A 26,704-nucleotide genomic window follows, 5' to 3' on the forward strand; every position below is an offset into this window, starting at 1 on the left:
TGAGCGTCCAGCCACTCAGCCCGGGCGGAGGCGGGGCTTCCGGTGGGAGCGCCGCTTCCGGGAGGGGCGGGGATTCCGGTCCGGGTGGGCCTGCGCGCCGCGGTTGGAGTTCCGTCGCTGCACGAGGTTTGCCGGGCCGCGGGCCGCGCAGAGGCCGTTGGGTCAGCGGGCAGAACCGTCTCTGTGCGATTCCTGCCCAGCTCGGGGCGAGCGGTCTCCGGTGGCGCCGAGGCTCTGCGCGCTCCGGTCATGGACTACCGGCGGCTGCTGATGAGTCGGGTGGTCCCGGGGCAGTTTGACGACGCCGACTCCTCCGACAGGTGGGCAGCCGTGAGTACCCCGACACGGCGCGGATTCTGCGCGCTCCGCCGCCGCCGGCCCTTTGGGGAGTTGACCCTGCTTGTGCTTGGGAAAGAGACTGGTAATTCATCACTCGGGGGCTCCCTCCGCAGCTTTTGCTTCCTCTGTCCCAGCCGGGTTTTCTTCGGTCCAGTTGGCGGCAGAGTGAATAAAAGCCACTTCCCGGGAGAGTCCCGGGTCCCCGCGTTGGTCAGTCTCGCTGAGAGGCAGAGGTGGAGGCAACGATTGGGAAACGGACGTTTTGAGCTTTACCTACATTTAGCATCTCTTGTGTGCCTGTTTCTGTCCTCGGTGCTGGAGATAGTGAAGAGCATGACCAGTCTTGCTTTCTGCTTGGGAGAGAGGGCAGACCATTAACTCCATAGAGGTATTTTAAAAAGAAAAGCCAGGTGATACATACCATGCAAAGTCAGTTGATAGACCTAAATAGTGACCTCATGGTCAAGGAAGGGTTAAGTCCAGGTTGGAACAAGGAGCCAACCTCAGGAAGAGCAGAAGGAACAGCAGTTGTGGTGCTGAAGCCCCACGGTGGGGCCCCTCTTGGGTTGTGAAAGGAAAATCTAGAAGCCCTTGTGCCTAGAGCACAGTGGAGGTGGTTGAGAAGATGGGTTGGGAAGGATGTAGAAATGAGAAGGGGCCAGAGCGTACTGAGCCTTACAGGTAATGGTAGGGAGTTGAGATCTTGTAGAAAGCCATAGCAGGGCTGTTGGGGGGTGACATCATCTGGTGTGCGATTTAAAGGAGTCATTCTGGGAGTCCCCTGCTGGCTCGGTGGGTTAAGGACCTGGCTTTGTCTCTGCGGTGGCCCGGGTTTCTGCATGCCATGGACACAGCCCCCAAAATAAATAAATACAGGCATCACTTTGCTATAGAGGGGATGGATTTGGAGGGCAAGCGTGGATGCAGTTCACTGACCTGCAGACATGTTTTGTTTGGTAGGTAAATTCAGTTTTGTTAAAATTGAATATGTCAATTAAGTGGGAGATTGTACCCCAAAATGCAGGTTTCTGACTTCTCTTGAAAATCTATGAAGATACGGTAACACTGCTCTGAATTCTCAGGTGGCAAAAAAAGACCTTGTTAGTTGTGCTCCCTTTACTCTGGGCCAGTTCTTGGGGTTTGACAGTCCCCTCTTCTCCTATTTAATTATACCCAAGCCTTCTTCTCTCTGGTGGTGCTTCTCCTCGCCCCCCACCCGCCCATGAACAAGAGTGATTTGAAATTCTTTGTGTAACACAAGTCTTGACATGCTTCCTTTTGTTGTAAAGTGACACTGAGCTCGCCATAAGGCTTGAAATAAGGCTTTAGACTTGGTCCCAAGTTTAGTCAGAAAGCCTCTCCCGCCCTGTCTCAAGCAGCTCTGTCAATAGTTTTCCTAGAGTTCAGGTCAGGGGTGGTTCAGAGTTTGTTCGTTCAGCGGATTTAACACCCTGATATACTGCGTCTTTAGTAGGACCTGAAGCATAAGCAGATGGCTGGAACAGAACTCTGAAAAACAGAAGAATTTGCTATTAAGTTTGAGTTTGTTTGTGTTGTTAAGGGAACCTTTAAATTTATCAGTATAGACTTAGTCTATTATAAATGCATATGCAAGTCCATCTAGAGTCTGTGTAAACGTGCTAAAACATGTTACTTCTAGTGAAAAAATTGACTCGAAGACGGTCAGAGAGGATGTTCTGTTTGAAGACCTTCAAAATAACGTGAATGAGAAGATGAGTGAAGGTGAGATGGAGGAGGAGGAGGAGGAGGAGTACGATGACGACGACTGGGACTGGGACGACGGAGTCGGAAGACTCACCAGGTGCTACGCCTCAAGCGGAGGGAGTAACCCACAGGTACCTTGCAAATGATGCTTTACATCTCCGTGTTACTTACTTCTGTCTTCTTTTTGAAAAGGGCTTTTTGTGGTTCTGGAACTAACCGAAAGATTTTCATCCGGTTATATTGTCCTGTAGCAATATAGGTTTCTAGAACATGAAGATGTGGGACGGGCGGAAAAGCAAGAATGTTAAAAGAGCTGCTTTGTGGATTAGAATGCATACATTCTTGAAATAACCAAAAAAATTGCACACTTTCATGTGTTTCTTTTGTTTGTTTGTTTGTTTTGCTTTCTAGGGCTGCACCTGTGACATATGGAGGTTCCCAGACCAGGGATCAGATCACAGCTCCAGCTGCCAGCCTACACCACAGGCGCAGCCATGCCCAGTCTGAGCCTTGTCTGCAGCCTACACCGAAACTCCTGTAAAGGCTGGATCCTTAACCCACTGAGTTAGGCCAGGGATTGAACCCGCATCCTCGTGGATGCTAATGGAATTGGTTCCCTCTGCGCCACAGTGGGAGCTCCTCCACTGGTTCATTGCTGAGACCGAGCAGTTTCAGTGCGGAGTGGAATTGCTCATATTAAAGCGAGTGGGGGAAACACGTGCCCAAATGTTAACTGTTAATCTTTAGGTGCTACGCTTACAGGTAATTAAAATTTTACCTGTGGTTTCTACTGTGAACATGTATTATTGTAGTTTAAAATTTATTTTAGGACTTCCCATTGTGGCACAGTGGAAATGGATCTCACTAGTATCCATGGGGACACGGGTTCAATCCCTGGCCTTCATCTGGGGGTTAAGGATCTGGCGTTGCCGTGGGCAGTGGTGTAGGTTGTAATCGAGGCTCGGATCCCGAGTTGCTGCGGCTGTGGTGTAGGCCGGCAGCTGTAGCTCCCATTCTACTCATGTCCTGGGAACTTGCGTATGCTGTGTATGTGGCCCTAAAACGTAAAAAATAATAATAATGTTTCTTTTAAAAGTTATATTTAATAGGTAAAATTGTAAAGTTCTCTGCAAACAAGAAACAAGTCAGCCTCCAAGTTCATGCTCAGATAACAGGATGGAGTCAGGCATTGTGACAGGCCCTTTTATTTATTTATTTACTTTATTTTTTTATTTTTTATCTTTTTAGGGCAGCACCTGTGGCACATGGAGGCTCCCAGGCCAGGGGTCGAATCGGAGCTGCAGCTGCTGGTCTGTGCCACAACCACAGCCACACGAAGTAGGAGCAGCGTCTGCGACCTACACCGCAACTCACTGCAATGCCGGGTCTTTAACCCACTGAGCGAGGCCAGGGATTGAACCTGTGTCCTCATGGGTACCAGTGAGATTCGTTTCCAGCGAGCCACGGTGGGAACTCCTGTGACAGGCCTATTTAATCTCTGTTCCCTGGGCTGTGGATTCGGGTGGCGTCTCCCCTCTCTCCCCTTTCTGCTGTTGCATCAGTCTGCGCTGCACGGGTCTGAGTGCAGAGGCTCATGCCCTGTCTCTCCCTGTCTTGAGACACTGGGCCCAAAATGAAATTCCAGTTTAGTGTTGGTCTGAGCTCTTAATTATATACTTTGGGGGTAAACGAACCTTCCCAAATTTTCATCTGTAAGCCAATCCAATTAGAAAGATACATTTAATTTTGTTCTTTATTATAGTGAAGAATATATTGTAGGAGGCTAGAAACAAACACAAAAACACATTGTACAGACTCTTTATTTTTTTATTTTTGCCTTTTCTAGGGCCACACCTGCAGTACATGGAGGTTCCCAGGCTAGGAGTCCAATCGGAGGTGTAGCTGCTTGCCTATACCACAGCCATAGCAACACCAGATCCTTAACCCACTGAGCGAGGTCAGGGTTTGAACCCGAAACCTCATGGTTCCTAGTCCGATTCGTTAACCACTGAGCCACAACGGGAACTCCTGGGTTTTGTTTTGTTTTGTTTTTTCTTTCAGACTCTTCATTTTAGGCAATGACTTTGTCCTATTTCAGATGGCCTTTGTAAAATATTTCTTGGGCAAATTTGATTGATTTTTTTTACCTGAGGCTACTCTAAGTATTGGTGACTAAGGGACATGACGTGGTGAACTGCGGGCTTGTGTTTATAACAAGAGCTTTAGTCTCTGGGACTCATTTCTTCCAGCCAAATCGACAGACTCCCAACTGCAATTCAGCCAGAATGTCTACTCCAGCAGACAAAGTCTTACGGAAATTTGAGAACAAAATTAATCTAGGTAAGTGTATAAGATACGTTTCCTTGCTGGGCTATGAAGCAGTTCTTCAAAAACCACAAATGTGTTAGAAAATTTTATTAGATCAAGCAGTGGATATATTCAGTGTTACTAAGTAATGATGCTTAGAAAAAAATCAAAACTTAGTAATTTAAAAACATGGCTTCAAGGAAAGACTTTACATTTTTTTAGTTCTGTTTTTCTCTCCTTTTGTAGAGATATTAAGTTACAGATCGCATTCAAGTCATTGTCCGTTTTGTATTAGATTTTGTAATAAGATTATCTCGTGGTAGAATGTTGAAAATACTAAAAATTGGAACGTGATTACAGTTTGTTGTGTTAGAAATTTTTGTGTGGCATTAACTTTTTTGGGGGCTGGTGAATTTGGATTTGAATGGCTCTTGAAAAGGCGAGGTCCTCTCTCCCTGGTGACACTAACAGTTATGAGCCTGACACGGCGTCTCCTGGAACCTGTCATTTGCAATGAAACAGACATTTTAGGATAAACTTGGAATTCAGGCAGTTACGTTCTCTCTGTTAGTATAAAATATTAACTGATGTGTGAAATTCAACATGTGCAGGTAAGATGTTTTGAGGGATTTCTGGATCTAGATTTCTCTGGCTCAGAAATGACGGTTCTTGTGATAGAAGTGGTCATCCTTGTTAGAAGGAAGCACAATTACTGCCTGCCTTTCGAAACAGTAGACATCTTTAGTACTAAAATATATCCTCTAAGGAGTTCCTGTCGTGGCGCAGTGGTTAACAAATCCGACTAGGAACCAGGAGGTTGCAGGTTCGATCCCTGGCCCTGCTCAGTGGGTTAAGGATCCGGTGTTGCCGTGAGCTATGGTGTAGGTCACAGACGCGGCTCGGATCCCGCATTGCTGTGGCTCTGGCGTAGGCTGGTGGCTACAGCTCTGATTCGACCTCTAGCCTGGGAACCTCCGTGTGCCTCGGGAGCGGCCCTAGAAATGGCAAAAATAAATAAATAAATAAATAAATAAATAAAATATATCCTCTATGTATCGTAAGTAAAACACTTAGAAAATTGAGAAGGAAAAGTCCTATTCAGAAACTTTTTGTCTTACGTGTTATTTATACAGTGAATGTTTTTTTGGTATTTTTTAGATAAACTAAATGTTACTGATTCTGTCATAAACAAAGTCACCGAAAAGTCTAGACAAAAGGAAGCAGATATGTAAGTAATGTTTTCAGTGTATAAAATACAGATAAATAAAACAAAAGATGGCTGATAGGAACGAATTCTAGACAGATTACGTAGCATCTTGGTCATAATGCCTTTGCAAAGAATGTTTCTCTGTGTATCTGTCCTAATTCTTTTTTTTTTTTTTTTTTTTAAGTTTAAATGAGGGTATCCTATGCCTTTGTAGGTTGTAAATATTTTTGAGTTTTCCTAAGAAATTTGTACTAAAACTATAATCTTGTGAAATTTGCAGATGTGCTCTCAGAAAGGGAACAGTTTGTAGGTTTCAGTTTAAAATGGTAGCGTATAGGGAGCCTGTCGTGGCTCAGAGGTAACGAACCCAACTAGTATCCATGAGCACTGGGGTTCCATTCCTGACCTCGCTCAGTGGGTTAAGGATCCGGTGTTCCCGTGAGCTATCGTGTAGGTCGCAGGCACGACTTGGATCCCCCGTGGCTGTGGCTGTGGTGTAGGCTGGCAGCTGCAGCTCCCGTTTGACTCCTAGCCTGGGAACCTCCATATGCCACGGGTGCGGCCCTAGAAAAGACAAAAAAAAAAAAGCATTAATTCCCTTCCATGAAACATTTTTAAAAACTTAAGTGCAGATTTAGAACTAAGTAGTCACATGACAGAACAGTTTCCTTTTACAATTCTTTTCTCAAAGCCAAATGTTTAAGATCTGGCTAACCTATTGCAGATATTTCTAACGCGTTAGCAATATGTTATAGAAAGTAACTAAGATCATACAACTAGCACTGTTAAAACTTAACTTAAAAACCAGTTTTCTGGAGTTCCTATTGTGGCTCAGCTGGTTATGAACCCGACTAGTATCCATGAGGATGCAGGTTCAGTCCCTGGCCTTGCTCAGTGGGTTAAGGCTCCAGCATTGCTGCAGGCTTCAGTGTAGGTTGAAGATGTGGCTTGGATCCTGCATTGCCAGGACTGTGGTGTAGGCCTCACAGCTGTATGGCCCTAAAAAGAAAAATAAACAACAAAAAAAATAAAATCAGTTTACTTCCGTTTATTTTTTTTTCTTTTTCTTTCTTTCTTTTTTTTTTTTTTTTGCTTTTTTTAGTGGCTTTATTAGAGTTTTGTTTTGTATTGTTTTTGTCTTTTTTAGGGCCTCACCCATAGCCTGAGGTTCCCAGGCTAGGGGTCTAATCGGAGCTATAGCTGCCGGCCTGCACCACAGCCACAGCAACACCAGATCCGAACTGCATCTGTGACCTACACCACAGCTCAGGCAATTCCAGATCCTTAACCCACTGAGCAAGGCCAGGAATCGAACTCACAACCCCATGGTTCCTAGTCGGATTGTTTCTGCTGCGCCACGATGGGAAGTTCTACTTCTGGTTTATTGCTGTACCAAAGGGATACCAGTCTTTTGAGAAAAACCACTTGTTATCTCATTGGTGTGTCTGTTTGAATTTTTATTAGTGTATTTATTTATTTATTGTCTTTAATTCTGTCTAAAGTTTGTCTAAAGAAAGCAGTAATTCTGTACTAATAGAATCACTAAAGGACTCAGGACAGTATTTACACACCTGATGTTTTCTCTTTTCCAGCATAGTTCACGTTATCCCACTGTTGCACTCATTTAAACCTTGTGGATAGAATTTTTCCTTACTGCGGATAGGCTCCTTTTGCCCCAGGGAACGGAATTTCTTCTTACTAAGGGGAAATGAAGCTTCTCAGAGCGGCGAAACCGCCGTGATCTCATGAAGTGTGTTACCAAAGAACCTAGGTGCTTAGGGATTTCCTGGAATGATGTGCATTCAGAAACTTTTGATTTTGGCTTCCCTGAATTTTGAATGTCACCTATACTTTTTTGGTTCTGCTTAGGTATCGCATCAAAGACAAGGCGGACAGAGCAACCGTAGAACAGGTACAGTTTAAATATGTTGCAAGTTCTTGTTTTAAAGTAGTAGTTCTGGAGTTCCCATCGTGGCTCAGTGGGTTACACGCCTGACTGGTATCCATGAGGACCCAGGTTCGATCCCTGGCCTCGCTGAGTGGGTTCAGGATCCGGCGTTGCTGTGAGCTGTGGTGTAGGTCACAGATTCAGCTGAGATCGGATCCAGCGTTGCTGTGGCTGTGGCTGTGGTGTAGTCCGGTTGGACTACCTATTGGACCCCTAGCCCGGGGACCTCCATATGCTGCAGGTGTGGCCCTAAAAAGCAAAAACAAACGAAAAGAAAGTGTGTCTGTGTGTGTGTGACAGATAATGCCTTCGACTTTTCAGTTAGTATCCCCACCTTGGTTTAGAAGTTGCCTTATTTACGCAGTGGGGAAAGTCAACCCCTGACGTTCCCGTATGTAGAGGGGCTGTGACTTGACGTGAGGGTTGTCCCAGGGTTTTGTGGTGAAGAGGTGATGCAACCGGTCAGACCATCGCTTCTGCTTTCTTCCACCTCCCTGCCCCGTACACGTCCGCACAGACATGGAGAATAGTAACCTCTTCCCCCGTGGTTTAAGACGGAAGCATCCCTTCTCTGGGCCACCTCGATCCCCAGGGAGGAACAGCCAGCCGGAGCTGCAGCCCGTCTGTGCGAAGGAGGGATTCCGCCTTCCGCCAGGTGGGGGCAGCTCGGGTCCGGGATCTCTTCTTCCCTGTCCTGTAATTTACTTTGTAGGATTTCTTCTGTGATTGAAAATGAAGTGTGATCCAGCTCGGAGATGAGGCAGCTTTCGCTTTCAAAGATCCTTAAATAACTCAGGCAGGAAATCCTTGCTTTTTCTCTTTCGAAATTACTTTTGAACAAGAGTGTGTATCTTGAGTCTTAAACTGTCTTAAAAGTGTGTATTTCTAAGTCGATCTGGTTGTCATAGTTCCCCGCCCCTGTTTTGTTTGTGAGCCGTTTCAGTCCATCGCTCCATCCCGGGCCTGTTGCCCGTCTGGCTGCCGCTGGTCTCTGCCCAGGTCCCTGCTCACCCGCTCCTTGCCCTCCGCTCCCCGGCCCCGCCGAGAGGGATGGGTGGCCTCTTCACTCGCTTGCCTTTCATTCTTCTCTAGTGGCAGTGGAGGTGGTTTGCTTTTAGCCCACAGTCTCCCAAAGTTGTTTTTGTGTGTGTGTCTTGGGTTTTGGGGGCCAGGCTCAAGGTATGCCAACGTTCCTGGGCCGGGGATCAAACCCACACCACAGCAGCATCCTGAGCCACAGTCGGGACAATGCGGGAGCCTTAACCCGCCGAGCCACCAAGGGACTCCTTGATGTCCTGCCGTTAGCTCAGCTTGGTCTGGAGTCGGTTTCTGCATCCCTTGGTCTCAGCCGCCTTTGGTTTCTGCCGCCGAGCCAGCTGCCGGCTGGTCGCTTTGCTTCGTCTGGTCTTGACCTCGCCGTCTCGTCACGGAAAGTGACGGCGCCTCTCCTTCAGTCACCTGGCGTCGCCGCGTACAGTTCACCTCTTCCGCTGGTCGCCAGCGGCCTCAGTGGGAGCGTTTGGTACTCTCTTCTGAACTTGCGGGTTTCTGCGTTTCTCTCTCAGGTGTTGGATCCCAGGACGCGAATGATCCTGTTCAAGATGTTGACGAGAGGAGTGATAGCGGAGATCCACGGCTGCATCAGCACCGGGAAGGAGGTGAGCTCTTCCGGATGCCCCGGGGTTTGCGTGGTCCTTTTCTCGTTTCAGGCACCGTGGGAAACGAAGGCACTGAGTAAGTGCGCCTGTTAAAAGAAAAGGGAGAAAAAACCACGTATGTGTCAGGATAGCTTAGTCAGTGTTTCTTCAAAGTGGCTTTATTAGGGTTTTGTTTTGTATTGTTTTTGTCTTTTTAGGGCCGCACCCATGGCATATGGAGGTTCCCAGGCTAGGGGTCTAATCAGAGCTACAGCTGTAGGCCTACACCACGGCCACAGTAACTCGGGATCCGAGCCGCGTCTATGACCTACACCACAGCTCACGGCAACGCTGGATCCTTAACCCACTGAGCAAGGCCAGGGATCCAACCCGCAACCTCATGGTTCCCGGTTGGATTCGTTAACCACTGCACCGCAACGGGAACTCCTTTACTGCACCTTTTGGTGTGATGTTGTATATTTCAATTCACGTATTCAAGAGAGGAGTGTTCCACATATGGTTTCAGTTCACGTGACTTTTTTTTGAGAGTAGAATCAAATGGATTGCGAAAGTAAAATACTCTTTATAGTTATTTAATACGAACTCAATGTTCTTTGTTTTCGCCTTAAAACAGGCTAATGTTTACCATGCTCGCACAGCAAGTGGAGAGAGCAGAGCCATCAAAATTTATAAAACTTCTATTCTGGTGTTCAAAGACCGGGATAAGTATGTAAGTGGCGAATTCAGGTGAGCTCAGATCTCTTTCTTCCCGTTGGCCTAATTTCTATGTGCTAAAAAGTGAAACCCAGAATAAGGGAACCATTGAACTAACAGATGTTTTTCTTGTTCAAGATTTCGTCATGGGTACTGTAAAGGCAATCCCAGGAAAATGGTGAAAACTTGGGCGGAAAAAGAGATGAGGAACCTCATCAGGTAACTGGTGTGTGTGTGTGTGGTGTGTGAGTGTGTGTGTCTGGTGTGTGTGTGTCGTGTGTGTGTGTGTGTGAGAGTGTGTGTCTGGTGTGTGTGAGTGTGTGGTGTGTGTGTGTGTCGTGTGTATGTGTCGTGTGTGTGTGTGTCTGTCTGGTGTGTGTGAGAGTGTGTGGTGTGTGTGTATGTGAGTGTGAGTATGTCTGGTGTGTGTGTCTGGTGTGTGTGTGTGTCTGGTTGTGTGTGTGTCGTGTGTGTGTGTGTGTCTGTGTGTGTGTCTGGTGTGTGTCTGTCTGGTGTGTGTGTGTGTCTGGTGTGTGTGTGGTGTGTGTGTATGTGTGTGTGTGAGTGTGTCTGGTGTGTGTGTGTCTGGTGTGTGGTGTGTGTGTATGTGTGTGTGTGTGTGTGTCTGGTGAGTGTGTGTGTGGTGTGAGTGTGTCTGGTGTGTGTATGTGTGTGTGTGTGTCTGGTGTGTGTGTGTCTGGTGTGTGTGTGTGGTGTGTGTGTATGTGAGTGTGTGTGTGTGTCTGGTGTGTGTGTGTGAGAGTGTGTGTCTGGTGTGTGTGAGTGTGTGTGTGTGAGTGTGTCTGGTGTGTGTGAGTGTATGGTGTGTGTGAGAGTGTGTGTCTGGTGTGTGTGTGTCTGGTTGTGTGTGTGTGTGGTGTGTGTGTGTGTCTGGTGTGTGTGTATGTGAGTGTGAGTGTGTCTGGTGTGTGTGGTGTGTGTGTTTGGTTGTGTGTGTGTCTGGTGTGTGTCTGGTGTGTGTGTGGTGTGTGTGTATGTGTGTGTGTGAGTGTGTCTGGTGTGTGTGTGTGGTGTGTGTGTGTGTGTGTGAGTGTGTGGTGAGTGTGTGTGTGGTGTGTGTGTGAGTGTGTCTGGTGTGTGTATGTGAGTGTGAGTGTGTCTGGTGTGTGTGTGTGGTGTGTGTGTATGTGAGTGTGTGTGTGTGTCTGGTGTGTGTGTGTGTGAGTGTGTGTCTGGTGTGTGTGAGTGTGTGTGTGTGTGAGTGTGTCTGGTGTGTGTGAGTGTATGGTGTGTGTGAGAGTGTGTCTGGTGTGTGTGTATGTGAGTGTGTCTGGTGTGTGAGTGTGTGTCTGGTGTGTGTGTATGTGAGTGTGAGTGTGTGTGGTGTGTGTGTGGTGTGTGTGTGTTTGGTTGTGTGTGTGTGTGGTGTGTGTGTGTCTGGTGTGTGTGTGAGTGTGAGTGTGTCTGGTGTGTGTGTGTGTCTGGTGTGTGTGAGTGTGTGTGTCTGGTGTGTGAGTGTGTGTGTGAGAGTGTGTGTCTGGTGTGTGTGTGAGTGTGAGTGTGTCTGGTGTGTGTGTATGTGAGTGTGTCTGGTGTGTGTGTGTGTGGTGTGTGTGAGTGTGTGTCTGGTGTGTGTGTATGTGAGTGGTGTGTGTGTGTGTGTGTCTGGTGTGTGTGTGTCTGGTTGTGTGTGTGTGTCGTGTGTGTGTGTCTGGTGTTTGAGTGTGTGTCTGGTGTGTGTGTGTGTCTGGTGTGTGTGTGGTGTGTGTGTGTGTGTGAGTGTGTGTCTGGTGTGTGTATGTGAGTGTGAGTGTGGTGAGTGTGTGTGTGGTGTGTGAGTGTGTGTCTGGTGTGTGTATGTGAGTGTGAGTGGGTCTGGTGTGTGTGTGTCTGGTGTATGTGTGTGAGTGTGTGTCTGGTGTGTGTGTGTCTGGTTGTGTGTGTGTGGTGTGTGTGTGAGTGTGTCTGGTGTGTGTGTGAGAGTGTGTGTCTGGTGTGTGTGAGTGTGTGTGTCTGGTGTGTGAGTGTGTGTGAGAGTGTGTGTCTGGTGTGTGTGAGTGTGTGGTGTGTGTGTATGTGAGTGTGTCTGGTGTGTGTGTGAGTGTGTGTCTGGTGTGAGTGTGTGGTGTGTGTGTATGTGAGTGTGAGTGTGTCTGGTGTGTGTGTGTGTCTGGTGTGTGTGAGTGTGTATGTGTCTGGTGTGTGTGAGTGTGTGTGAGTGTGTGTCTGGTGTGTGTGAGTGTGTGTCTGGTGTGTGTGGTGTGTGAGTGTGTGTGTCTGGTGTGTGTGTGTCTGGTGTGTGTGGTGTGTGAGTGTGAGTGTGTCTGGTGTGTGTGTGTCTGGTGTGTGTGGTGTGTGAGTGTGTGTGTGTGGTGTGTGAGTGTGTGTGTCTGGTGTGTGTGTGTCTGGTGTGTGTGGTGTGTGTGTGTGTGTCTGGTGTGTGTGTGAGAGTGTGTGTCTGGTGTGTGTGAGTGTGTGGTGTGTGTGTCGTGTGTGTATGTGTCGTGTGTGTGTGTGAGAGTGTGTGTCTGGTGTGTGTGAGTGTGAGTATGGTGTGTGTGTGTCTGGTGTGTGTGAGTGTGAGTGTGGTGTGGGTGTGTGTGTGGGTGTGTGTGTGTGCGCGCACGCGCGCGCAGGCCTGTGTGTGTCTGCGTGTCGGCTTCCCACCCAGCAGATCCCCGGGGCGGTTCTGTGCAAAGGTAGGAACTCGGCAGGTCCTCCAGTCCCATTAGGTCTAAGCCGGAGAAAGACAGTTCTGAGCAAATAGAAACCGTCTCCTCTCCTCTGAAGAGTTCTGCCACAGTTCATTGATTCCGCAAGGCCGGTCGTTTGGAGTCTCGGGAGCCGTGTGAAAGGGGTTAGAATTTATCCTGAGGCTAAGCAGCCGCTACAGGAGTTTAAGCAGGGAAGCCGCTCAATCAGATGTGGAGAAACGTGTCATTTTTTATAGATATTGATGTTTTAGGCAGTTTTCCTAGGTCCTAAACCCTTTATCATAGTTTCCTCTTCTTCAGTCCAATTTTGGACACGTTTATGTAGGTTTTTTTTTTTTTTTTGGCTTTTTAGGGCCACACCCATGCAACATGGAGGTTCCCAGGCTACAGGTCTCATCGGAGCTGTGGCCACCAGCCTACACCACAGCCACAGCCACGCGGGATCCGAGCCGAGTCTGCCACCTACACCACAGCTCATGGCAACTCCAGATCCTTAACCCTCTGAGCGAGGCCAGGGATCGAACCCGCAACCTCATGGTTCCTGGTTGGATTGCTTCCACTGCGCCACGGCGGGAACTCCCAGTTATATATTCTTTATTTGCATTGGCACCTTTGTATCAGGTAGAAGCATCTGAGGTCATTTCCTCATTTGAAGTTTTAAATTTGAAGGTTTTTTCCCTCACTTTCAAGTATCTTTTAACTTTTCGTATGTTATGTAAAGTTTCCATACAGTGGATGTTTTAGCCTCATTAAGCAAAGTATTTATTGTTTTGAAAGTCCTTCTGAAATTTTCTTTTTTTTTATTTTAAAAAGTTTTATCGAGGCAGAGTTGATTTATGAGGTGATAATTTCTGCTGTACAGCAGAGTGCTTCCATTATACATGTACACACGTGTATTTTCTTTTAGATTCTTTTCCCACATAGATTATCACAGGATATTGGCTAGAGTAGTCTGTGCTCTGAAATCTTCTTAGGCCTGGTTAACTACTGGGTGTGAGTTCACTTTTGGGGGGGGGCACAACCGTGGCATGCAGAAGTTCCCAGGACAGGGATCGAACCCATGCCGCAGCAGCAACCCTAGCCACTACAGTGACAATGCCGGATCCTTAACCCGTGAGCTACGAGGGACCTCTGAGTCCACTCTTTTGAGTAATTATTGTTCACACTGATCAGCTGAAAAGATCATGGCAAACGTTGTCTGCTGTGTTTCATCGGTTCTAAGGTGCCCACTTTTTCCACAGTTTAATGGCTCTGGAATCGAAATGGGTGTTAGAAGCTGTGGGGTGTTGTGGTTGAGTTGGCAGTGTTTTGCTGTTCTTGGTGCTGCATGGTGGTGCCACTTAAAATCACCGGTGTCTTAGGGTTTATGAAGTAAAAGGATAGAGTTGAGAGGCCCTGTGCTCTCTCCTCAGGGAGGTAGTAGTCTTGGCTGCTGTAGCTGCTGCCAGCTGTTTTCGACGAGGTGTTTTAGAATGTTTGTCTTAGCTTTTCATTTGTTCTTTGCTCTCACAGGCTAAGCACAGCACAGATCCCATGCCCGGAACCTGTCCTGCTAAGAAGCCATGTGCTGGTCATGGGTTTCATTGGAAGAGGCGACACGTGAGTATTGGAAGGCCTAGCAGCTCCTACAGCGCAGCTCAGGGCAACAGCAGATCCTTAACCCCACCGAGCGAGGCCAGGGGTCAGACCCACACCCTCATGGATGCTAGTTGGGTTCGTTACCACTGAGCCACAACGGGAACTCCTGTTGACGGCGTTTCATTTTATTATTTTATTTTATTTTATTTATTTGTGTGTTGTCTTTCTGTCTTTTCTTTAGGGCCGCACCTGCGGCATATAGAGGTTCCCAGGCTAGGGGTCCAGTCGTAGCTTCTCCTGCCGGCCTACACTGAGCTGCGTCTGCGACCTACACCACAGCTCAAGGCAACGCCAGATCCTTAACCCACTGAGCAAGGCCAGGGATCGAACCGGCAGCCTCATGGTTCCCAGTCAGACTCGTCAACCACCGAGTCACGACGGGAACTCCGACAGCGTTTTAGAATGGTGTTTTTATAGTTAAAGAAGTGGTTCGGTGATGAGCTATAGAAGAGAAATGGGCGTAGCGTTTTATCAAATAAGAAAACTTGTTCTGGGTCCGTTTGTCTTAGTCGTTCACCTTGCGTCTGCTCCAGGCCAGCACCACTGTTGAAAAATGTTCCGTTATCAGAATCCAAGGCTCGCGAGCTGTACGTGCAGGTGATCGAGTACATGAGGAGGATGTACCAGGACGCCAGGCTTGTGCACGCGGATCTCAGCGAGTTCAACCTGCTGTGAGTGTGTGTCCCCCGACCTGCCCCGAGGCCTGTCCCGTCCTTGGGGGAAGCAGACAAAGTCCCAGCCCAGGAAGTCACATTCCGCTCTCCGGCTCTAAGATTGGCTCCCGCTCCGTCACAGGGCAGGATGTGTCCCTCGGCTTCGGTGACTTTCGTCACAGAATCCAGCACCCTGATCATTAGCAGAGTGAAAGGACTTTGGACATTTTCTTTCTTTTTTTCTTCTTTTTTTTTAAAATTGAAAATGTAGTGGGTGTCCGGTGTTGTGTGACTTTGTGCCGCACAGCAAAGCGATTCAGTTACATGTGTGTGTGTGTGTGTGTGCATGTCTTCTTTTTCATATGAGGTTTCACCTCTCATTAGTCAGAGTGCCTCTTCTCCTTGCCCACCCTGTTCATTTTATTCGTTCACTTATGAGTTTCCATTGCTCTTAAAATGGAGAATTTTTTAGACACGTGGGGGCAAGCAGTGGTGTGCCCAGGCCGGGGTGCCCGGCCCTCTTGGTGGCATGCAGCCCACTGCTGTTTCTCACGGCGCTGGGCGCCTGACCCGCAGGTACCAGGGTGGAGGCGTGTACGTCATTGACGTTTCCCAGTCCGTGGAGCACGACCACCCGCATGCCTTGGAGTTCTTGAGAAAGGACTGTGCCAACGTCAACGGTGAGTGGAGAGCGGGCTTCTCGGCCAGCTTGCCTCGGCACGGGGCTCTGAACTCTCTTTAGCACTGATTTAGAATCGTTTGGGGCGTTCCCATCGTGGCCCAGCGGAAACGACTCCGACTGGGAACCATGAGGTTTCTGGTTCAATCCCTGGTCTTGCTCAGTGGGTTACGGATCCAGCATTGAGCTGTGAGCTGTGGTGTAGGTCACAGACTCGACGTGGCTCAGATCTGGTATGGCTGTGGCTGTGGTGTAGGCTGGCAGCTGTAGCTCTTATTGGACCCCTAGCCTGGGAAATTCCATATGCTGCAGGTGCAGCCCTAAAAACCAAAAGCAAAAAAAAAAAAAAAAAAAGTTTGCACTGAATTGTTTGGTGCAGTGATACTTACACCATCTGCTGGGAGATGGTGTGCTTTTATCTCTTTGTGCATAAGGGGTCTAGAATAACAACCTTTTCCCTCGCAAAGCTCTCATGAACGTCTCCTCTTGTAGATTTCTTTCTGAAGCACGGGGTGGCTGTGATGACCGTGCGGGAGCTCTTTGAATTTGTCACCGATCCATCAATTACACATGAGAACGTGGATGCTTATCTCTCAAAGGTGAGGCGGGTGGCAAAGGGGAGAAAGGAGTGATTGCCTTTGTGTGGCGTCTCCGAGGGACTCATGACTCGGCACAACTCTTGTTCGTTGTGACAGCTTCCTGAGACCGTGTCCTTCTGACTTACAGGTCGGGGATCAAACAATAGTAAAAAGCCAGTGATAAGCCAAGTTTCTGAACTCGAAACAGGCAAGATACATAGACGGTCAAATGTGCGAATGTTTAGTAAGAAACCTGTTAGCTTTTGGTTATTAATTCCTTTCCCTTGTTTCTCAGAGGCCCTTCTAAGTAGTCAGAGAATTTTTAAAACGGTGGTAAAATATACATACAGGGCACAAAATTTACCCTTGCAACCGTTTTTTCGTGTACAATCCAGGGGCTTCAAGTACATTGCTGTGTAAATATCACCACCATCCATCCACAAAACTTTTTTCCTCTTGTGAAACAGAAACTGTCCCCGTTAAGGCCCCCCCGCCACGCTCCCCAGCCCGGTCCTCACTTTGTGTGTGTGTGACACCTGCTCTGGGCACTTCATATAAGTGGGATCAGATAGTATTTGTCTTTTTTTTGGCCGACTTAGTTCACTGAGCACAGGGTCCTCAAGGTTCCTCCATGGTGTAGCCTGAGATAGGATTTCCTTCCTTTTGAGGGCTGCATAATGTTCCAGTGTGTCCTTGTACCACCCTTGGTGTGCCCATCATCAGTGGGTGGACACGTGGGTGGCTTCCACATTTTGGCCGTTGTGAATAATGCTACCTTGAACATGGGTGTACAAGTACCTCTTCACGACCCTGCTTTCAGTTCTTCTGAATACAGGCTCCAAAGTAGAATTGCGGGATCATGGGGTAAATCTACTTGTAATCCTTTGAGGAACTGCCATGCTCTTTAGCGGCTGCACCATTTAGCACTCTTACCAACAGGCTGCATGGATCCCAGATTCTCTGCATCTGTACATCCTCACCAACACTTGTTTGCTGTTTTTATTTTATTTTATTTTTTCTTTTTGGCCACACTTGTGGCCTGTGGAAGTTCCCAAGTCAGGGATCAAACCTATGTCACAGCAGCGACCTGAGCTGCAGTGACAACACGGGGTCCTTAATTCACTGAGCCGCAAGGGAACTCCTGTTTTGTTTTTCGAGTAGCTGTCCTGATGGGTGTGAGGTGGTGTCTTGCAATTTTATGTGCTTTTCCCTAATGATTAGTGATGTTGAGCGTTGTTTCATGTGCTTCTTGTACGTCTTTGGAGAAATATCTCTTAAAGTCTTTTGCCCATTTTTTAAATCAGATTGGGTTTTTTTGGTTGTTGAAGTAAAGAATTTCTTTATAGTCTCTTATTAACCCCTTATCAGATAGACGATTTGCAAATATATTCTCCTATTCCATGGGCTGCCTTTTTACTCTGTTGATGACACCCTTTGATGCACAGAAATTTTTAATCTGAATGTGCTGTTTATCTGTTTTTACTTGTGTTGCTTCTGAATCGTAGACTGTGGAACTCATGGCCCCTGCAGGGTGTTCCGATTTTATCCTACCCCTCCCTGGAATGCCGTCCCGCTTCTACCTTCGCTCGTCTGGCTCTGCCCAGTGAACTTGAGAGCTCAGTTCAGAAATCTTTCTGGAAGAGAAATCAGGCAGAAATCATTGCTATAGTGGTGTTCTTTTGTTTTTATTTTTGACCACGCCTACTGCAGAGCGTGGAAATTCCTGGTCCAGGGATCGAACCTGCACCACAGCAAGGACAACACCAAATTTTTTTGTGTGTCTTTTTAGGGCCACACCCACAGCGTATGGAAGCTCCCAGGCTAGGGGGTCAGTCGGAGCTGCAGTTGCCAGCCTGCACCGCAGCCAAAGCCACAGCATCCGAGCTGCGTTTGCAACCTACACCACAGCTCACGGCAATGCCAGATCTTTAACCCACTGAGCGAGGTCAGGGATCAAACCCACGTCCTCATGGTTACCAGTTGGGTTTGTTACCACTGAGCCACAGGGGAACTCCGAATTAACACCAAATTCTTAACCGCTAGACCACCAGGGGACTCCCGCAGGTGCGTCTTCTGTATTACCTACCTCTGATAGAAGTGGCCACTCTGTAGCCGTCTCACGTTAAGTTCCTCGCAATTTTGTCACCCTTGTCTAGACTATGAACTCTTAAGGGACAGGAGTGTTTTTCTCACATGGCTGGTAACTAGCTAGTCCTGGCACATAGTGAGTACTCACTAATGTTAACTGAATAAATAAACGTCCCATCTCTTTTATTCCTAAACGCTTTCCTTTTTTTTTTTTTGGTCTTGTAGGGCTGCACTTGCAGCATATGGAGACTCCCAGGCTAGGAATCCAGTCAGAGCTGCAGCTGCCAACCTACACCACAGCCACAGCAATGCCAGATCCGAGCCACGTCTATGACCTACACCACAGCTCACAGCAACACCAGATCCTCAACCCACTGAGCGAGGCCAGGGATCGAACCTGCGTCCTCATGGATGCTAGTCAGATTCGTTTTCGCTGTGCCAGGACGGAGAACTCTTCCTGAACTCTTTAGCACCAGTTTTAGTGTGTGAACTTAAAAAACCTTAGTAGCACCGTTCTTTCCTTTCCTCTAGGTGTTCTAATAGGTTAGAGAACAAAGCTCAGTTTTATAGGCCAGAAGAGCCTTCTTGGGCGGTCTGTCCTGCAGCAGCTTAGCGCCTCAGACGCAGGATTAGAGGGCGCCGCACTCCTCTGACCCTCCGGGATGCTCTAGTGCTGAGTGGGTCTTTCGTTCTTTCACCTTCAGTTTTCCTTTCATCTTTTTGCTCCTCATTTAAAATTTAGTAAAAGCAGGAGTTCCCGTTGTGGCGCAGTGGTTAACGAATCCGACTATGAACCATGAGGTTGCGGGTTCGGTCCCTGCCCTTGCTCAGTGGGTTAACGATCCGGCGTTGCCGTGAGCTGTGGTGTAGGTTGCAGATGCGGCTGGGATCCCGCGTTGCTGTGGCTCTGCCGTAGGCCGGTGGCTACAGCTCCGATTCGACCCCTAGCCTGGGAACCTCCATATGCCTCGGGAGCGGCCCAAGAAATAGCAACAACAACAACAACAAAAAAGACAAAAGACAAAAAATAAATAAATAAATAAATAAATAAAATAAAAAAAAATAAAATTTAGTAAAATCAGGAGTTCCCTGGTGGCTCAGCAGGTTCACCATCTGGAGTTGTCACTGCCACAGCTCAGGTTCAGTCCCCGACCTGGGAACTTCCGTATGCCATGGATGCGGCCAAAATAAAAAAATTTAGTAAAAGCCGTGTTACTTTGAAGAGACTAGGGTTGCCCTGAGGCTGGACGAGCCTGCCTTATTCCGTTACTTTGGGGTTGATGGTAGCCTCTTTGGGGAGTCTACTCTGGAGAGCTAACGTGGGCCACTGGCAGATGCGGCGTGTGAAGGGGTGGTACCCAAAAGACTGAAATTGGGAAACAGATGTCTCTTCTGTGGGTTGAATGTAAAGGAAGGTGATTTTTGTTCTCTCCAAGGCCATGGAAATAGCATCTCAAAGGACCAAGGAAGAAAAGTCCAGCCAAGAGCACGTGGATGAAGAGGTGAGACTGATGATCTGGGTACGGCCTTGGGAAACACTGTGTCTTACAGTCTCTTTTTGTATTCCTGGGGCATGAACTTGATGCTAATAGATGAGCAGTTTTTTAAATGATGGTACTGTTTCCTTGAGACGGAACCTGGTACATGCCTGCGCCGGGCTGTCTAGCTTACGTCCCGGTACCTCCTTCTACTCAGTGACTTGCACGCGTGGGCCCATCGTCCTGGTAGTCCTGGTACCCAGAGAACCTTTGTATAGGCACTGTCAGGATGTGTGTGATTCAAGAAGGAAAAGCTTGTTCTGATTTGCTAATGTGAATTTCTAAATGATTTAAATGTTGATGTTAATGTAGATTTAAAATATTTATGTTTGGTGAAGAAGATTTATTTATTTTTTATTTTTTTGTCTTTTGTCTTTTTAGGGCTGCACCTGCAGCATATGGCGGTTCCCAGGCTAGGGGTTTAATCGGAGCTGTAGCCGCTGGCCTGCACCACAGCCACAAGCAATGTCAGAGCCAAGCCACGTCTGCAGCCTACACCACAGCTCATGGCAATGCCGGATCCTTAACCCACTGAGCGAGGCCAGGGATCGAACCTGCATCCTCATGGTTCTTAGTCGGATTCGGATTCCTTTCTGCTGTGCCACAACGGGAACTCCAATTTTTTTTAAATCTTGAGAGTCAGTATATTTTTAGTGAAGGTGAGCCGTGGTAGGCTGCCAAAAATAATTCTCTTGGCTATTGCTGTGAAGGGCGAATATAAGGTACCCCTTACTTACTTCTCGGCGGTTCTCAGCCTGTTCTTGGGGCAGCACAGGGTAGATGGCCTTCCCTTGTGAGAACACGTGCTTTGGAGTGCCCTGGTGGCCGAGTGGCTAAGGATCTGGCATCGTCACTGCTGTGGCACAAGTTCAGGTCCCGGCCCGGGACCGTCTGCGTGCTGCAGGCGCGGCTGAGAAGATAAACATGTTCTCTGGTCAGCAGAGCCCAGCAGTGCTCGCTCAGAGCCACTCGGTCCTCCCTCGCTCAGAAAGGCCACTGGGGAGAGGGGAGGGACGGGGACCAATCGTTTTGTCTTAGGTCTGGAGCAGGCGACTTGGGCCCGTCACGCAGCGCGGGGGCAGCGTGTGCGTCGGCTTCGAGGGCGATGGTAAATTCCCTCCGGGACTCGCTGGGGCGAGGACGCTGGGCCGTGTGAGGTCGTGTGCCTAAGCCTCCCTTTTACGCCCCCTCCGCGCCTCTCAGGTGTTTAAGCGAGCCTACATCCCTCGAACCTTGAATGACGTGAAACAGTACGAGAGGGATGTGGACGTGATGATGGCGTTGAAGGAGGAGGACTTGGCCTTGAACGCCCAGCAGGACAGCGTGAGTAGCTCCGTGTGCCCTCAGCAGACGCCTGTGCCACGGAAGCCGCCCCCCCAAACCCGCGGGCTCGAGGGTGGGCGTCTCACCTCGTGCGCTGGCGCATCCCCTCTGCATGACCCGCCCTCTGCACGTCGCCTGGAAGCCCGTCTCTGGGTATTGCTGAGAGGAGGTGACCCGCTGAATGAGTCCAGCGGGCTGGCGGCGCAGGAAAAGGGGGATTTGTAGCGAAGGCAGGCCGTACGTGGTTATTACCTTAGCTCCATTCGCGTGTGTATTTCAGGGTCTGGAAAAGTGTGTTTTTCTGCTAATGGACCAGAGAGCACTTAAGGCTTTTCAGGCCAAGAAGCAAAATTGAGGCTATTACCTGGGTCCTTATGTAGCAAGAGAGTAAAATTCCCCCAAGTTTTGCTGAAATTACAAATAGTTTAAGAATAATTGGATCCAACGTCTCCTGATGCGGGCCCCCCTCCTGAGGAGAGGCGAACGGAGTTATTGGCGGGGAGAAAACATCTGGTTTAGTTGAGACTCAGCTTTTCCAACCGGCACCTTGATTGCAGCTGTTTATCCGTAGCGCCCATCAGGCCGCAGGTCAGGTTTGGCCCCAAGCCGGGTCTGCTGAGGCCCCGCTGTGCCTGGGGGTGACAGTGGCCTGGGCTCAGTGACGCAGGCTTCAGGCACCTTTTCGTAGTCACACAAGCTGTCAGTGGCCCCAGCCGACTTTCTGGATGGTGCAGCGTGTTTCAGGGTCCAGCTTTGTGGTGATTCTTGTTTTCTCCTGTCGCTTTCAAGATCCTGTACCAGACGGTCACGGGGCTGAAGAAGGATCTGTCCGGAGTCCAGAAGGTAGGAGGAGTGTGAGTTACTGTTCACGCACGTGGAAACTTTCCAAAGGGTGTGAAGTTTAAAGCGTTGTGAGGCCTCAGTTCTCCATGGTGTAGTGTCGCTGGTGTAGATAACTGTCAGACGCCATAGATGTTTCCTAAGGGCCCTTTTTCCTTAATTTTTTTTTCTTTCTTTATAGGGCCACCCCCTCAGCATATGGAGGTTCCCAGGCTAGGGGTCGAATCAGAGCTCTAGCCGCCAGCCTACACAGCAATGGCATCCAAGCCGCATCTATGACCTACACCACAGCTCACAGCAGGGCTGGATCCTTAACCCACTGAGCGGGGCCAGAAATTAAACCTGAGTCCTCATGGATACTAGGCGGGTTCGTTACTGATGAGCTGCAGCGGAAATTCCATATTCTTACTTCTTTTCATGTTCTTTTTTTATTTTTTATTTTTTGGCTACACCCGTAGCATATAGAAATTCTGGGCCAAGGATCGAACCTCCACCACCGCAGCAACCAAAGCCTTTGCAGTGACACCACCAGATCCATAACCTGCTGCACCACAAGGAAACTCTTAATTATTTTTTATTTTATTTATTTATTTATGTATTTTAATGATTTTTATTTTTTTCCAGTATGCTGGTTTACAGTGTTCTGTCAATTTTTTGCTGTACAGCCTGATGACCCAGTTACACATATATGCATAGATCTTTTTTCTTATATTATCATGCTCCATCATAAGTGACTAGATGTAGTTCCCAGTGTTACACAGCAGGGTGTCATTGCTTATCCATCCCAAAGGCAATAGTTTGCATCTATTAACCCCAAGCTCCCAATCCACCCCACTCCCTCCCCGTCCCCCTTTGCAACCACAAGTCTATTCTCCAAGTCCATGATTTTCTTTTATGTGGAAAGGTTCGTTTGTGCCATATATTAGATTCCAGATATAAGTGATATCATATGATATTTGTGTTTTTCTTTCTGACTCACTTCACTCTGTATGAGAGTCTCTAGTTCTAACCTTGTTGCTGCAAATGGCATTATGTCATTATGTTGTTCCTTTTTTTTTTTTTTTTTTTTTTTTGTCTTTTTGTCTTTTTGCTATTTCTTGGGCCGCTCCCGCGGCATATGGAGGTTCCCAGGCTAGGGGTCCAATCGGAGCTGTAGCCACCGGCCTACGCCAGAGCCACAGCAACGCGGGATCCGAGCCGCGTCTGCAACCTACACCACAGCTCACGGCAACGCCGGATCGTTAACCCACTGAGCAAGGGCAGGGATCGAACCCGCAACCTCATGGTTCCTAGTCGGATTTGTTAACCACTGCGCCACGACGGGAACTCCATGTTGTTCCTTTTTATTCCGTTGTGTATATATACCACATCTTCCTAATCCAGTCATCTGTTGATGGACATCTGGGTTGTTTCCATGTCTTGACTGTTGTGCTTCAATGGACATGCAGGTGCATGTGTCTTTTTCAAAGAAAGTTTTGTCCGGATATATGCCCAAGAGTGGGATTGCGGGGTCATATGGTAGTTCTATGTATAGTTTTCCAAGGTACCTCCGTACTGTCATTTTTAAACATTCGCAAAAGGACACCAGGAATTCCTGGCGTGGCTCAGTGGTTAACGAACCCGATTAGTAACCATGAGGTTGCAGGTTCAGTCCCTGGCCTCGATCAGTGGGTTAAGGATCCGGAATTGCCACGAGCTGTGGTGTAGGTCGCAGACACAGCTTGGATCCTGTGTTGCTGTGGCTGTGGTGTAGGCTGGCAGCTACAGCTCTGATTGGACCCCTAGCCTGGGAACCTCCATGTGCCGCAGGGGCGGCTCTCTCTTTAGTGCTCTTAATGAAGGTTTGACTGTGAAGGATTATAGTTGACATTTTGAAAGTTGCCTGTGTCTTTCGTGTGGGAAGAAGTGGATTAGAAGAATTCTGGGCTCTGGTGTTTCCGGGTTATATGTAGCAGGTGTGACGAGGCAGTTGTGCTTAGAATTCCATAGCAGGAAGATTCTGCTACAACTGGCTAGAAAGCCTTTTTGTACAGTTGCCTTTTAAAGGTCTGTTTTCCTATCAAAGAAAACTTGATGCTTTTTAAAATGATTCTTGCTGCTTTAAAAACTGCTAATGTTCAGGGAAAAAATGGATACTTCTCTGGTTTAAATATTGTTTCCCTCATGGATTAACAGGTGTTACCTGAAATTTAATTTGTAGGAAGACAGCTGTGCAGCCAGCTGCGTAACTTCTTCCTTCTCTGTGTGTCTTCCGTCTTTTCCACATCCCCGCGCTCCAGCCTCCCGATGTGCTGAGGACAGGAGAGCAGTCCTGTGGTTGATCTTGGTCGCCCAGGAAAGCCTCCGTTCCTTCACTTGGGTGTGTCCCTGAGCGGCCTTGGAAAGGCCACTGGAGGCTCCCTCCCTGACCTTGATTCCGCTGTTTTGAAATGTCAGTGCCAGATGTTGTTTCTCAAAGTCCACGTGTGAGGCTAAAATCTGCATTCTGACGTTAGCGTGTGTAATTACGGCAGACAGCCGACTGGCCTAGAATAACACGGTCCTGTGATATTTTCAAGGTCCCTGCCCTCCTGGAAGATCAAGTGAAGGAGAAGAGTTGTTCGGACTCAGAAGACACCGGGAGCTCTGCGTGTTCTGACACGGACTCGGAAGAGCGGGGAGGCCAGGCCAACTCCAGGAAGCCTACCACTGACCTTGAAGTTGATAAAAAGGTTAGCCAAGGACTCCCTCCAGTTCCCTCGTTTGGCAGCGTGGGGCACCGCCCAACTCATGGCTCTTTGCTCCAGGATCTGTAGACTGTAGTAGCTGAACACGTGGGTCAGTACGTCCCTGCACTTGAAGTTTGCGTTTCCAAGTGCGAACTCGGCTTTTGGTGGCAACGTGTCTAGACTTTGGGCTTTTGCTTGGAGCTCCTTGGGCTTCTGCCTAGCCAAGGGCTACACCGTGTTCAGCACGTGGATTAAGAGCAGTTATCCTGCACCTAAAGTACAAGAGCTGCTGGTGCTGCCCCGTGGTGATGTACTGCAGAGGCAGTTCGGGGCGGGGGCTGGTGGTTATAGCCCAGCATCTTGTTTCCAGAATCTAAGGCTGTTTCTTCCACTCCTGTCCTTGGATGTGAGAAACACTACTGACTAAATGACCCATGATGCTATGTAACTGTTACTCTGTTCTTGGCCAAATCCTTCAAACCAAGAGATCTGAGAGACAGACTCAACCAACTCCTAGTACATTTTTCTCTCTTTGTGTCCTGGAAATAAATACTCTGTATCTCTGTCCAAGCTTTACTTCTGTTAGAATGTGAAACCTGTCAGGAAAAGCAGTTGCAAATATTTAATAACATCCATGTGAGTGTCTGTTAGGCCGTCTTCAAATGACTATTAAGAAATTTTAAAGACAGTTTTCGCCCCAAATTCCACCACTAAGCCATAGTCACTTTCAAGTTTTTTTATGTTATGTTCACTTTTTATCCTTTTACATGTATTTTTAAATTTAGTTATAATAATATGAGTCCTGAATGAATGAAATTTTGCAGGTTTTTAAATTTTGGTTGTGGTTTTACAGGAAAGAAAAAAGATGGTCAAGGAAGCCCAGCGAGAGAAAAGAAAAAACAAAATTCCTAAACATGTGAAAAAAAGAAAGGAGAAGACAGCCAAGACGAAAAAGGGCAAATAGAACCGGGACTGTAGTAAGTACTTTTCCATCCGTGACTTCTCTCGCCAGCGCCCTAAGCCGTGTCTGGAAGATGGGCTTAACCGAATGGTTACCACGGCAGTGCCTGTGAAGACGGATTCGTATTTCTGTGTAATTATGTAAAAAGCTCTGAGTTCTACTGTCTAGATCCAGTCCCTGGCTCTGCGTGGTATGGACAGAGGATTCTTTTAAGCTACTATTTAATGAAGAACTTGATGCAATTTTGTTTTTATGTATTTTTCTCTTGCAGTGTGGTTTTTGAAGCATCATAACTGTTTAAATGTATTGAGCATTTAAATGTCAGTGTAATGGACATTTGTTTGTGTATGCCAGAGACCCATCTGCAGTCATGTGATTATAAGGCCATTTGATGATAAGGTTTCTATAAATGGGAGTTTCACTTTTATGGAGAAGTCAGTTGGCTGGTGATATGGTCATTCATTGCAACTTTATTCTTCTCTTTTTGCTTTTTAGGGCTGCACCTGCAACATATGGAAGTTCCCAGGCTAGGGGTGGAATTGGAGTTACAGCTGCCTGCCTACACCACAGCCACAGCAACTCGGGATTCGAGCCACATCTGCAACCTACGCCACTGTTCATGGCAGTGCCAGATCGCCGACCCGCTGAGCAAGGCCAGGAATTGAACCTGCATCCTCATGGATACCAGTCAGGTTTGTTACTGCTGAGCCATCATGGGAACTCCCTCTCTGTGTTTGTGTATTGAAGTGTAATTGATTTACTGTGCTGTGTTCGTTTCTGCTATGCAGCCAAGTGATTCGGTTTTATATATGTGTGTGTATATATTCTTTTCCCTTAACAGTTACTACAAAATACTGAGTGCAGCTCCCTGCGCTCTTCAGGAGGCTTGTTGCCTGTTTCATACTTAGCAGTGTGCATATGTTAACCCCAAACTCTAGTGTATCCCTCCCCCCACCCTGTCCTGTGTATTGATGATCATTTGTAATGTACTTGTCATCTTGAATATTCTTTGAGCTGGGACCTCCCATTCATGGGCTGTTTCACATTCAGCTGTGTGGCCTGCTCGTACATGCATCAAATATTTGCGTGTTTCAGGCGTGGGGGACCCAGCGGTAAACCAAGCAGGCAAAAGTTACTACCTTCGGG

At 47.8% G+C, this 26,704-nt stretch overlaps 1 protein-coding gene across 2 annotated transcripts; it reads left to right on the top strand.

Annotated features, from left to right (window-relative positions):
* On the top strand, positions 84-25,996 carry RIOK1 (RIO kinase 1). Of its 2 annotated transcripts, none has more exons than XM_021098127.1 (17): positions 84-330; positions 2,000-2,195; positions 4,314-4,404; positions 5,530-5,599; positions 7,448-7,490; positions 9,092-9,184; positions 9,798-9,910; positions 10,016-10,096; positions 14,065-14,151; positions 14,724-14,861; positions 15,420-15,523; positions 16,015-16,121; positions 19,625-19,690; positions 20,930-21,049; positions 21,839-21,892; positions 24,448-24,600; positions 25,451-25,996. In XM_021098127.1, the coding sequence occupies exons 2-17, from the start codon at positions 2,073-2,075 to the stop codon at positions 25,559-25,561; spliced, it is 1,554 nt and encodes a 517-aa protein (XP_020953786.1). In that variant the 5' UTR covers positions 84-330; positions 2,000-2,072; the 3' UTR covers positions 25,562-25,996.

This window comes from Sus scrofa, chromosome 7 (assembly GCF_000003025.6).
Source record: "Sus scrofa isolate TJ Tabasco breed Duroc chromosome 7, Sscrofa11.1, whole genome shotgun sequence".
NCBI lineage: Eukaryota > Metazoa > Chordata > Mammalia > Artiodactyla > Suidae > Sus > Sus scrofa.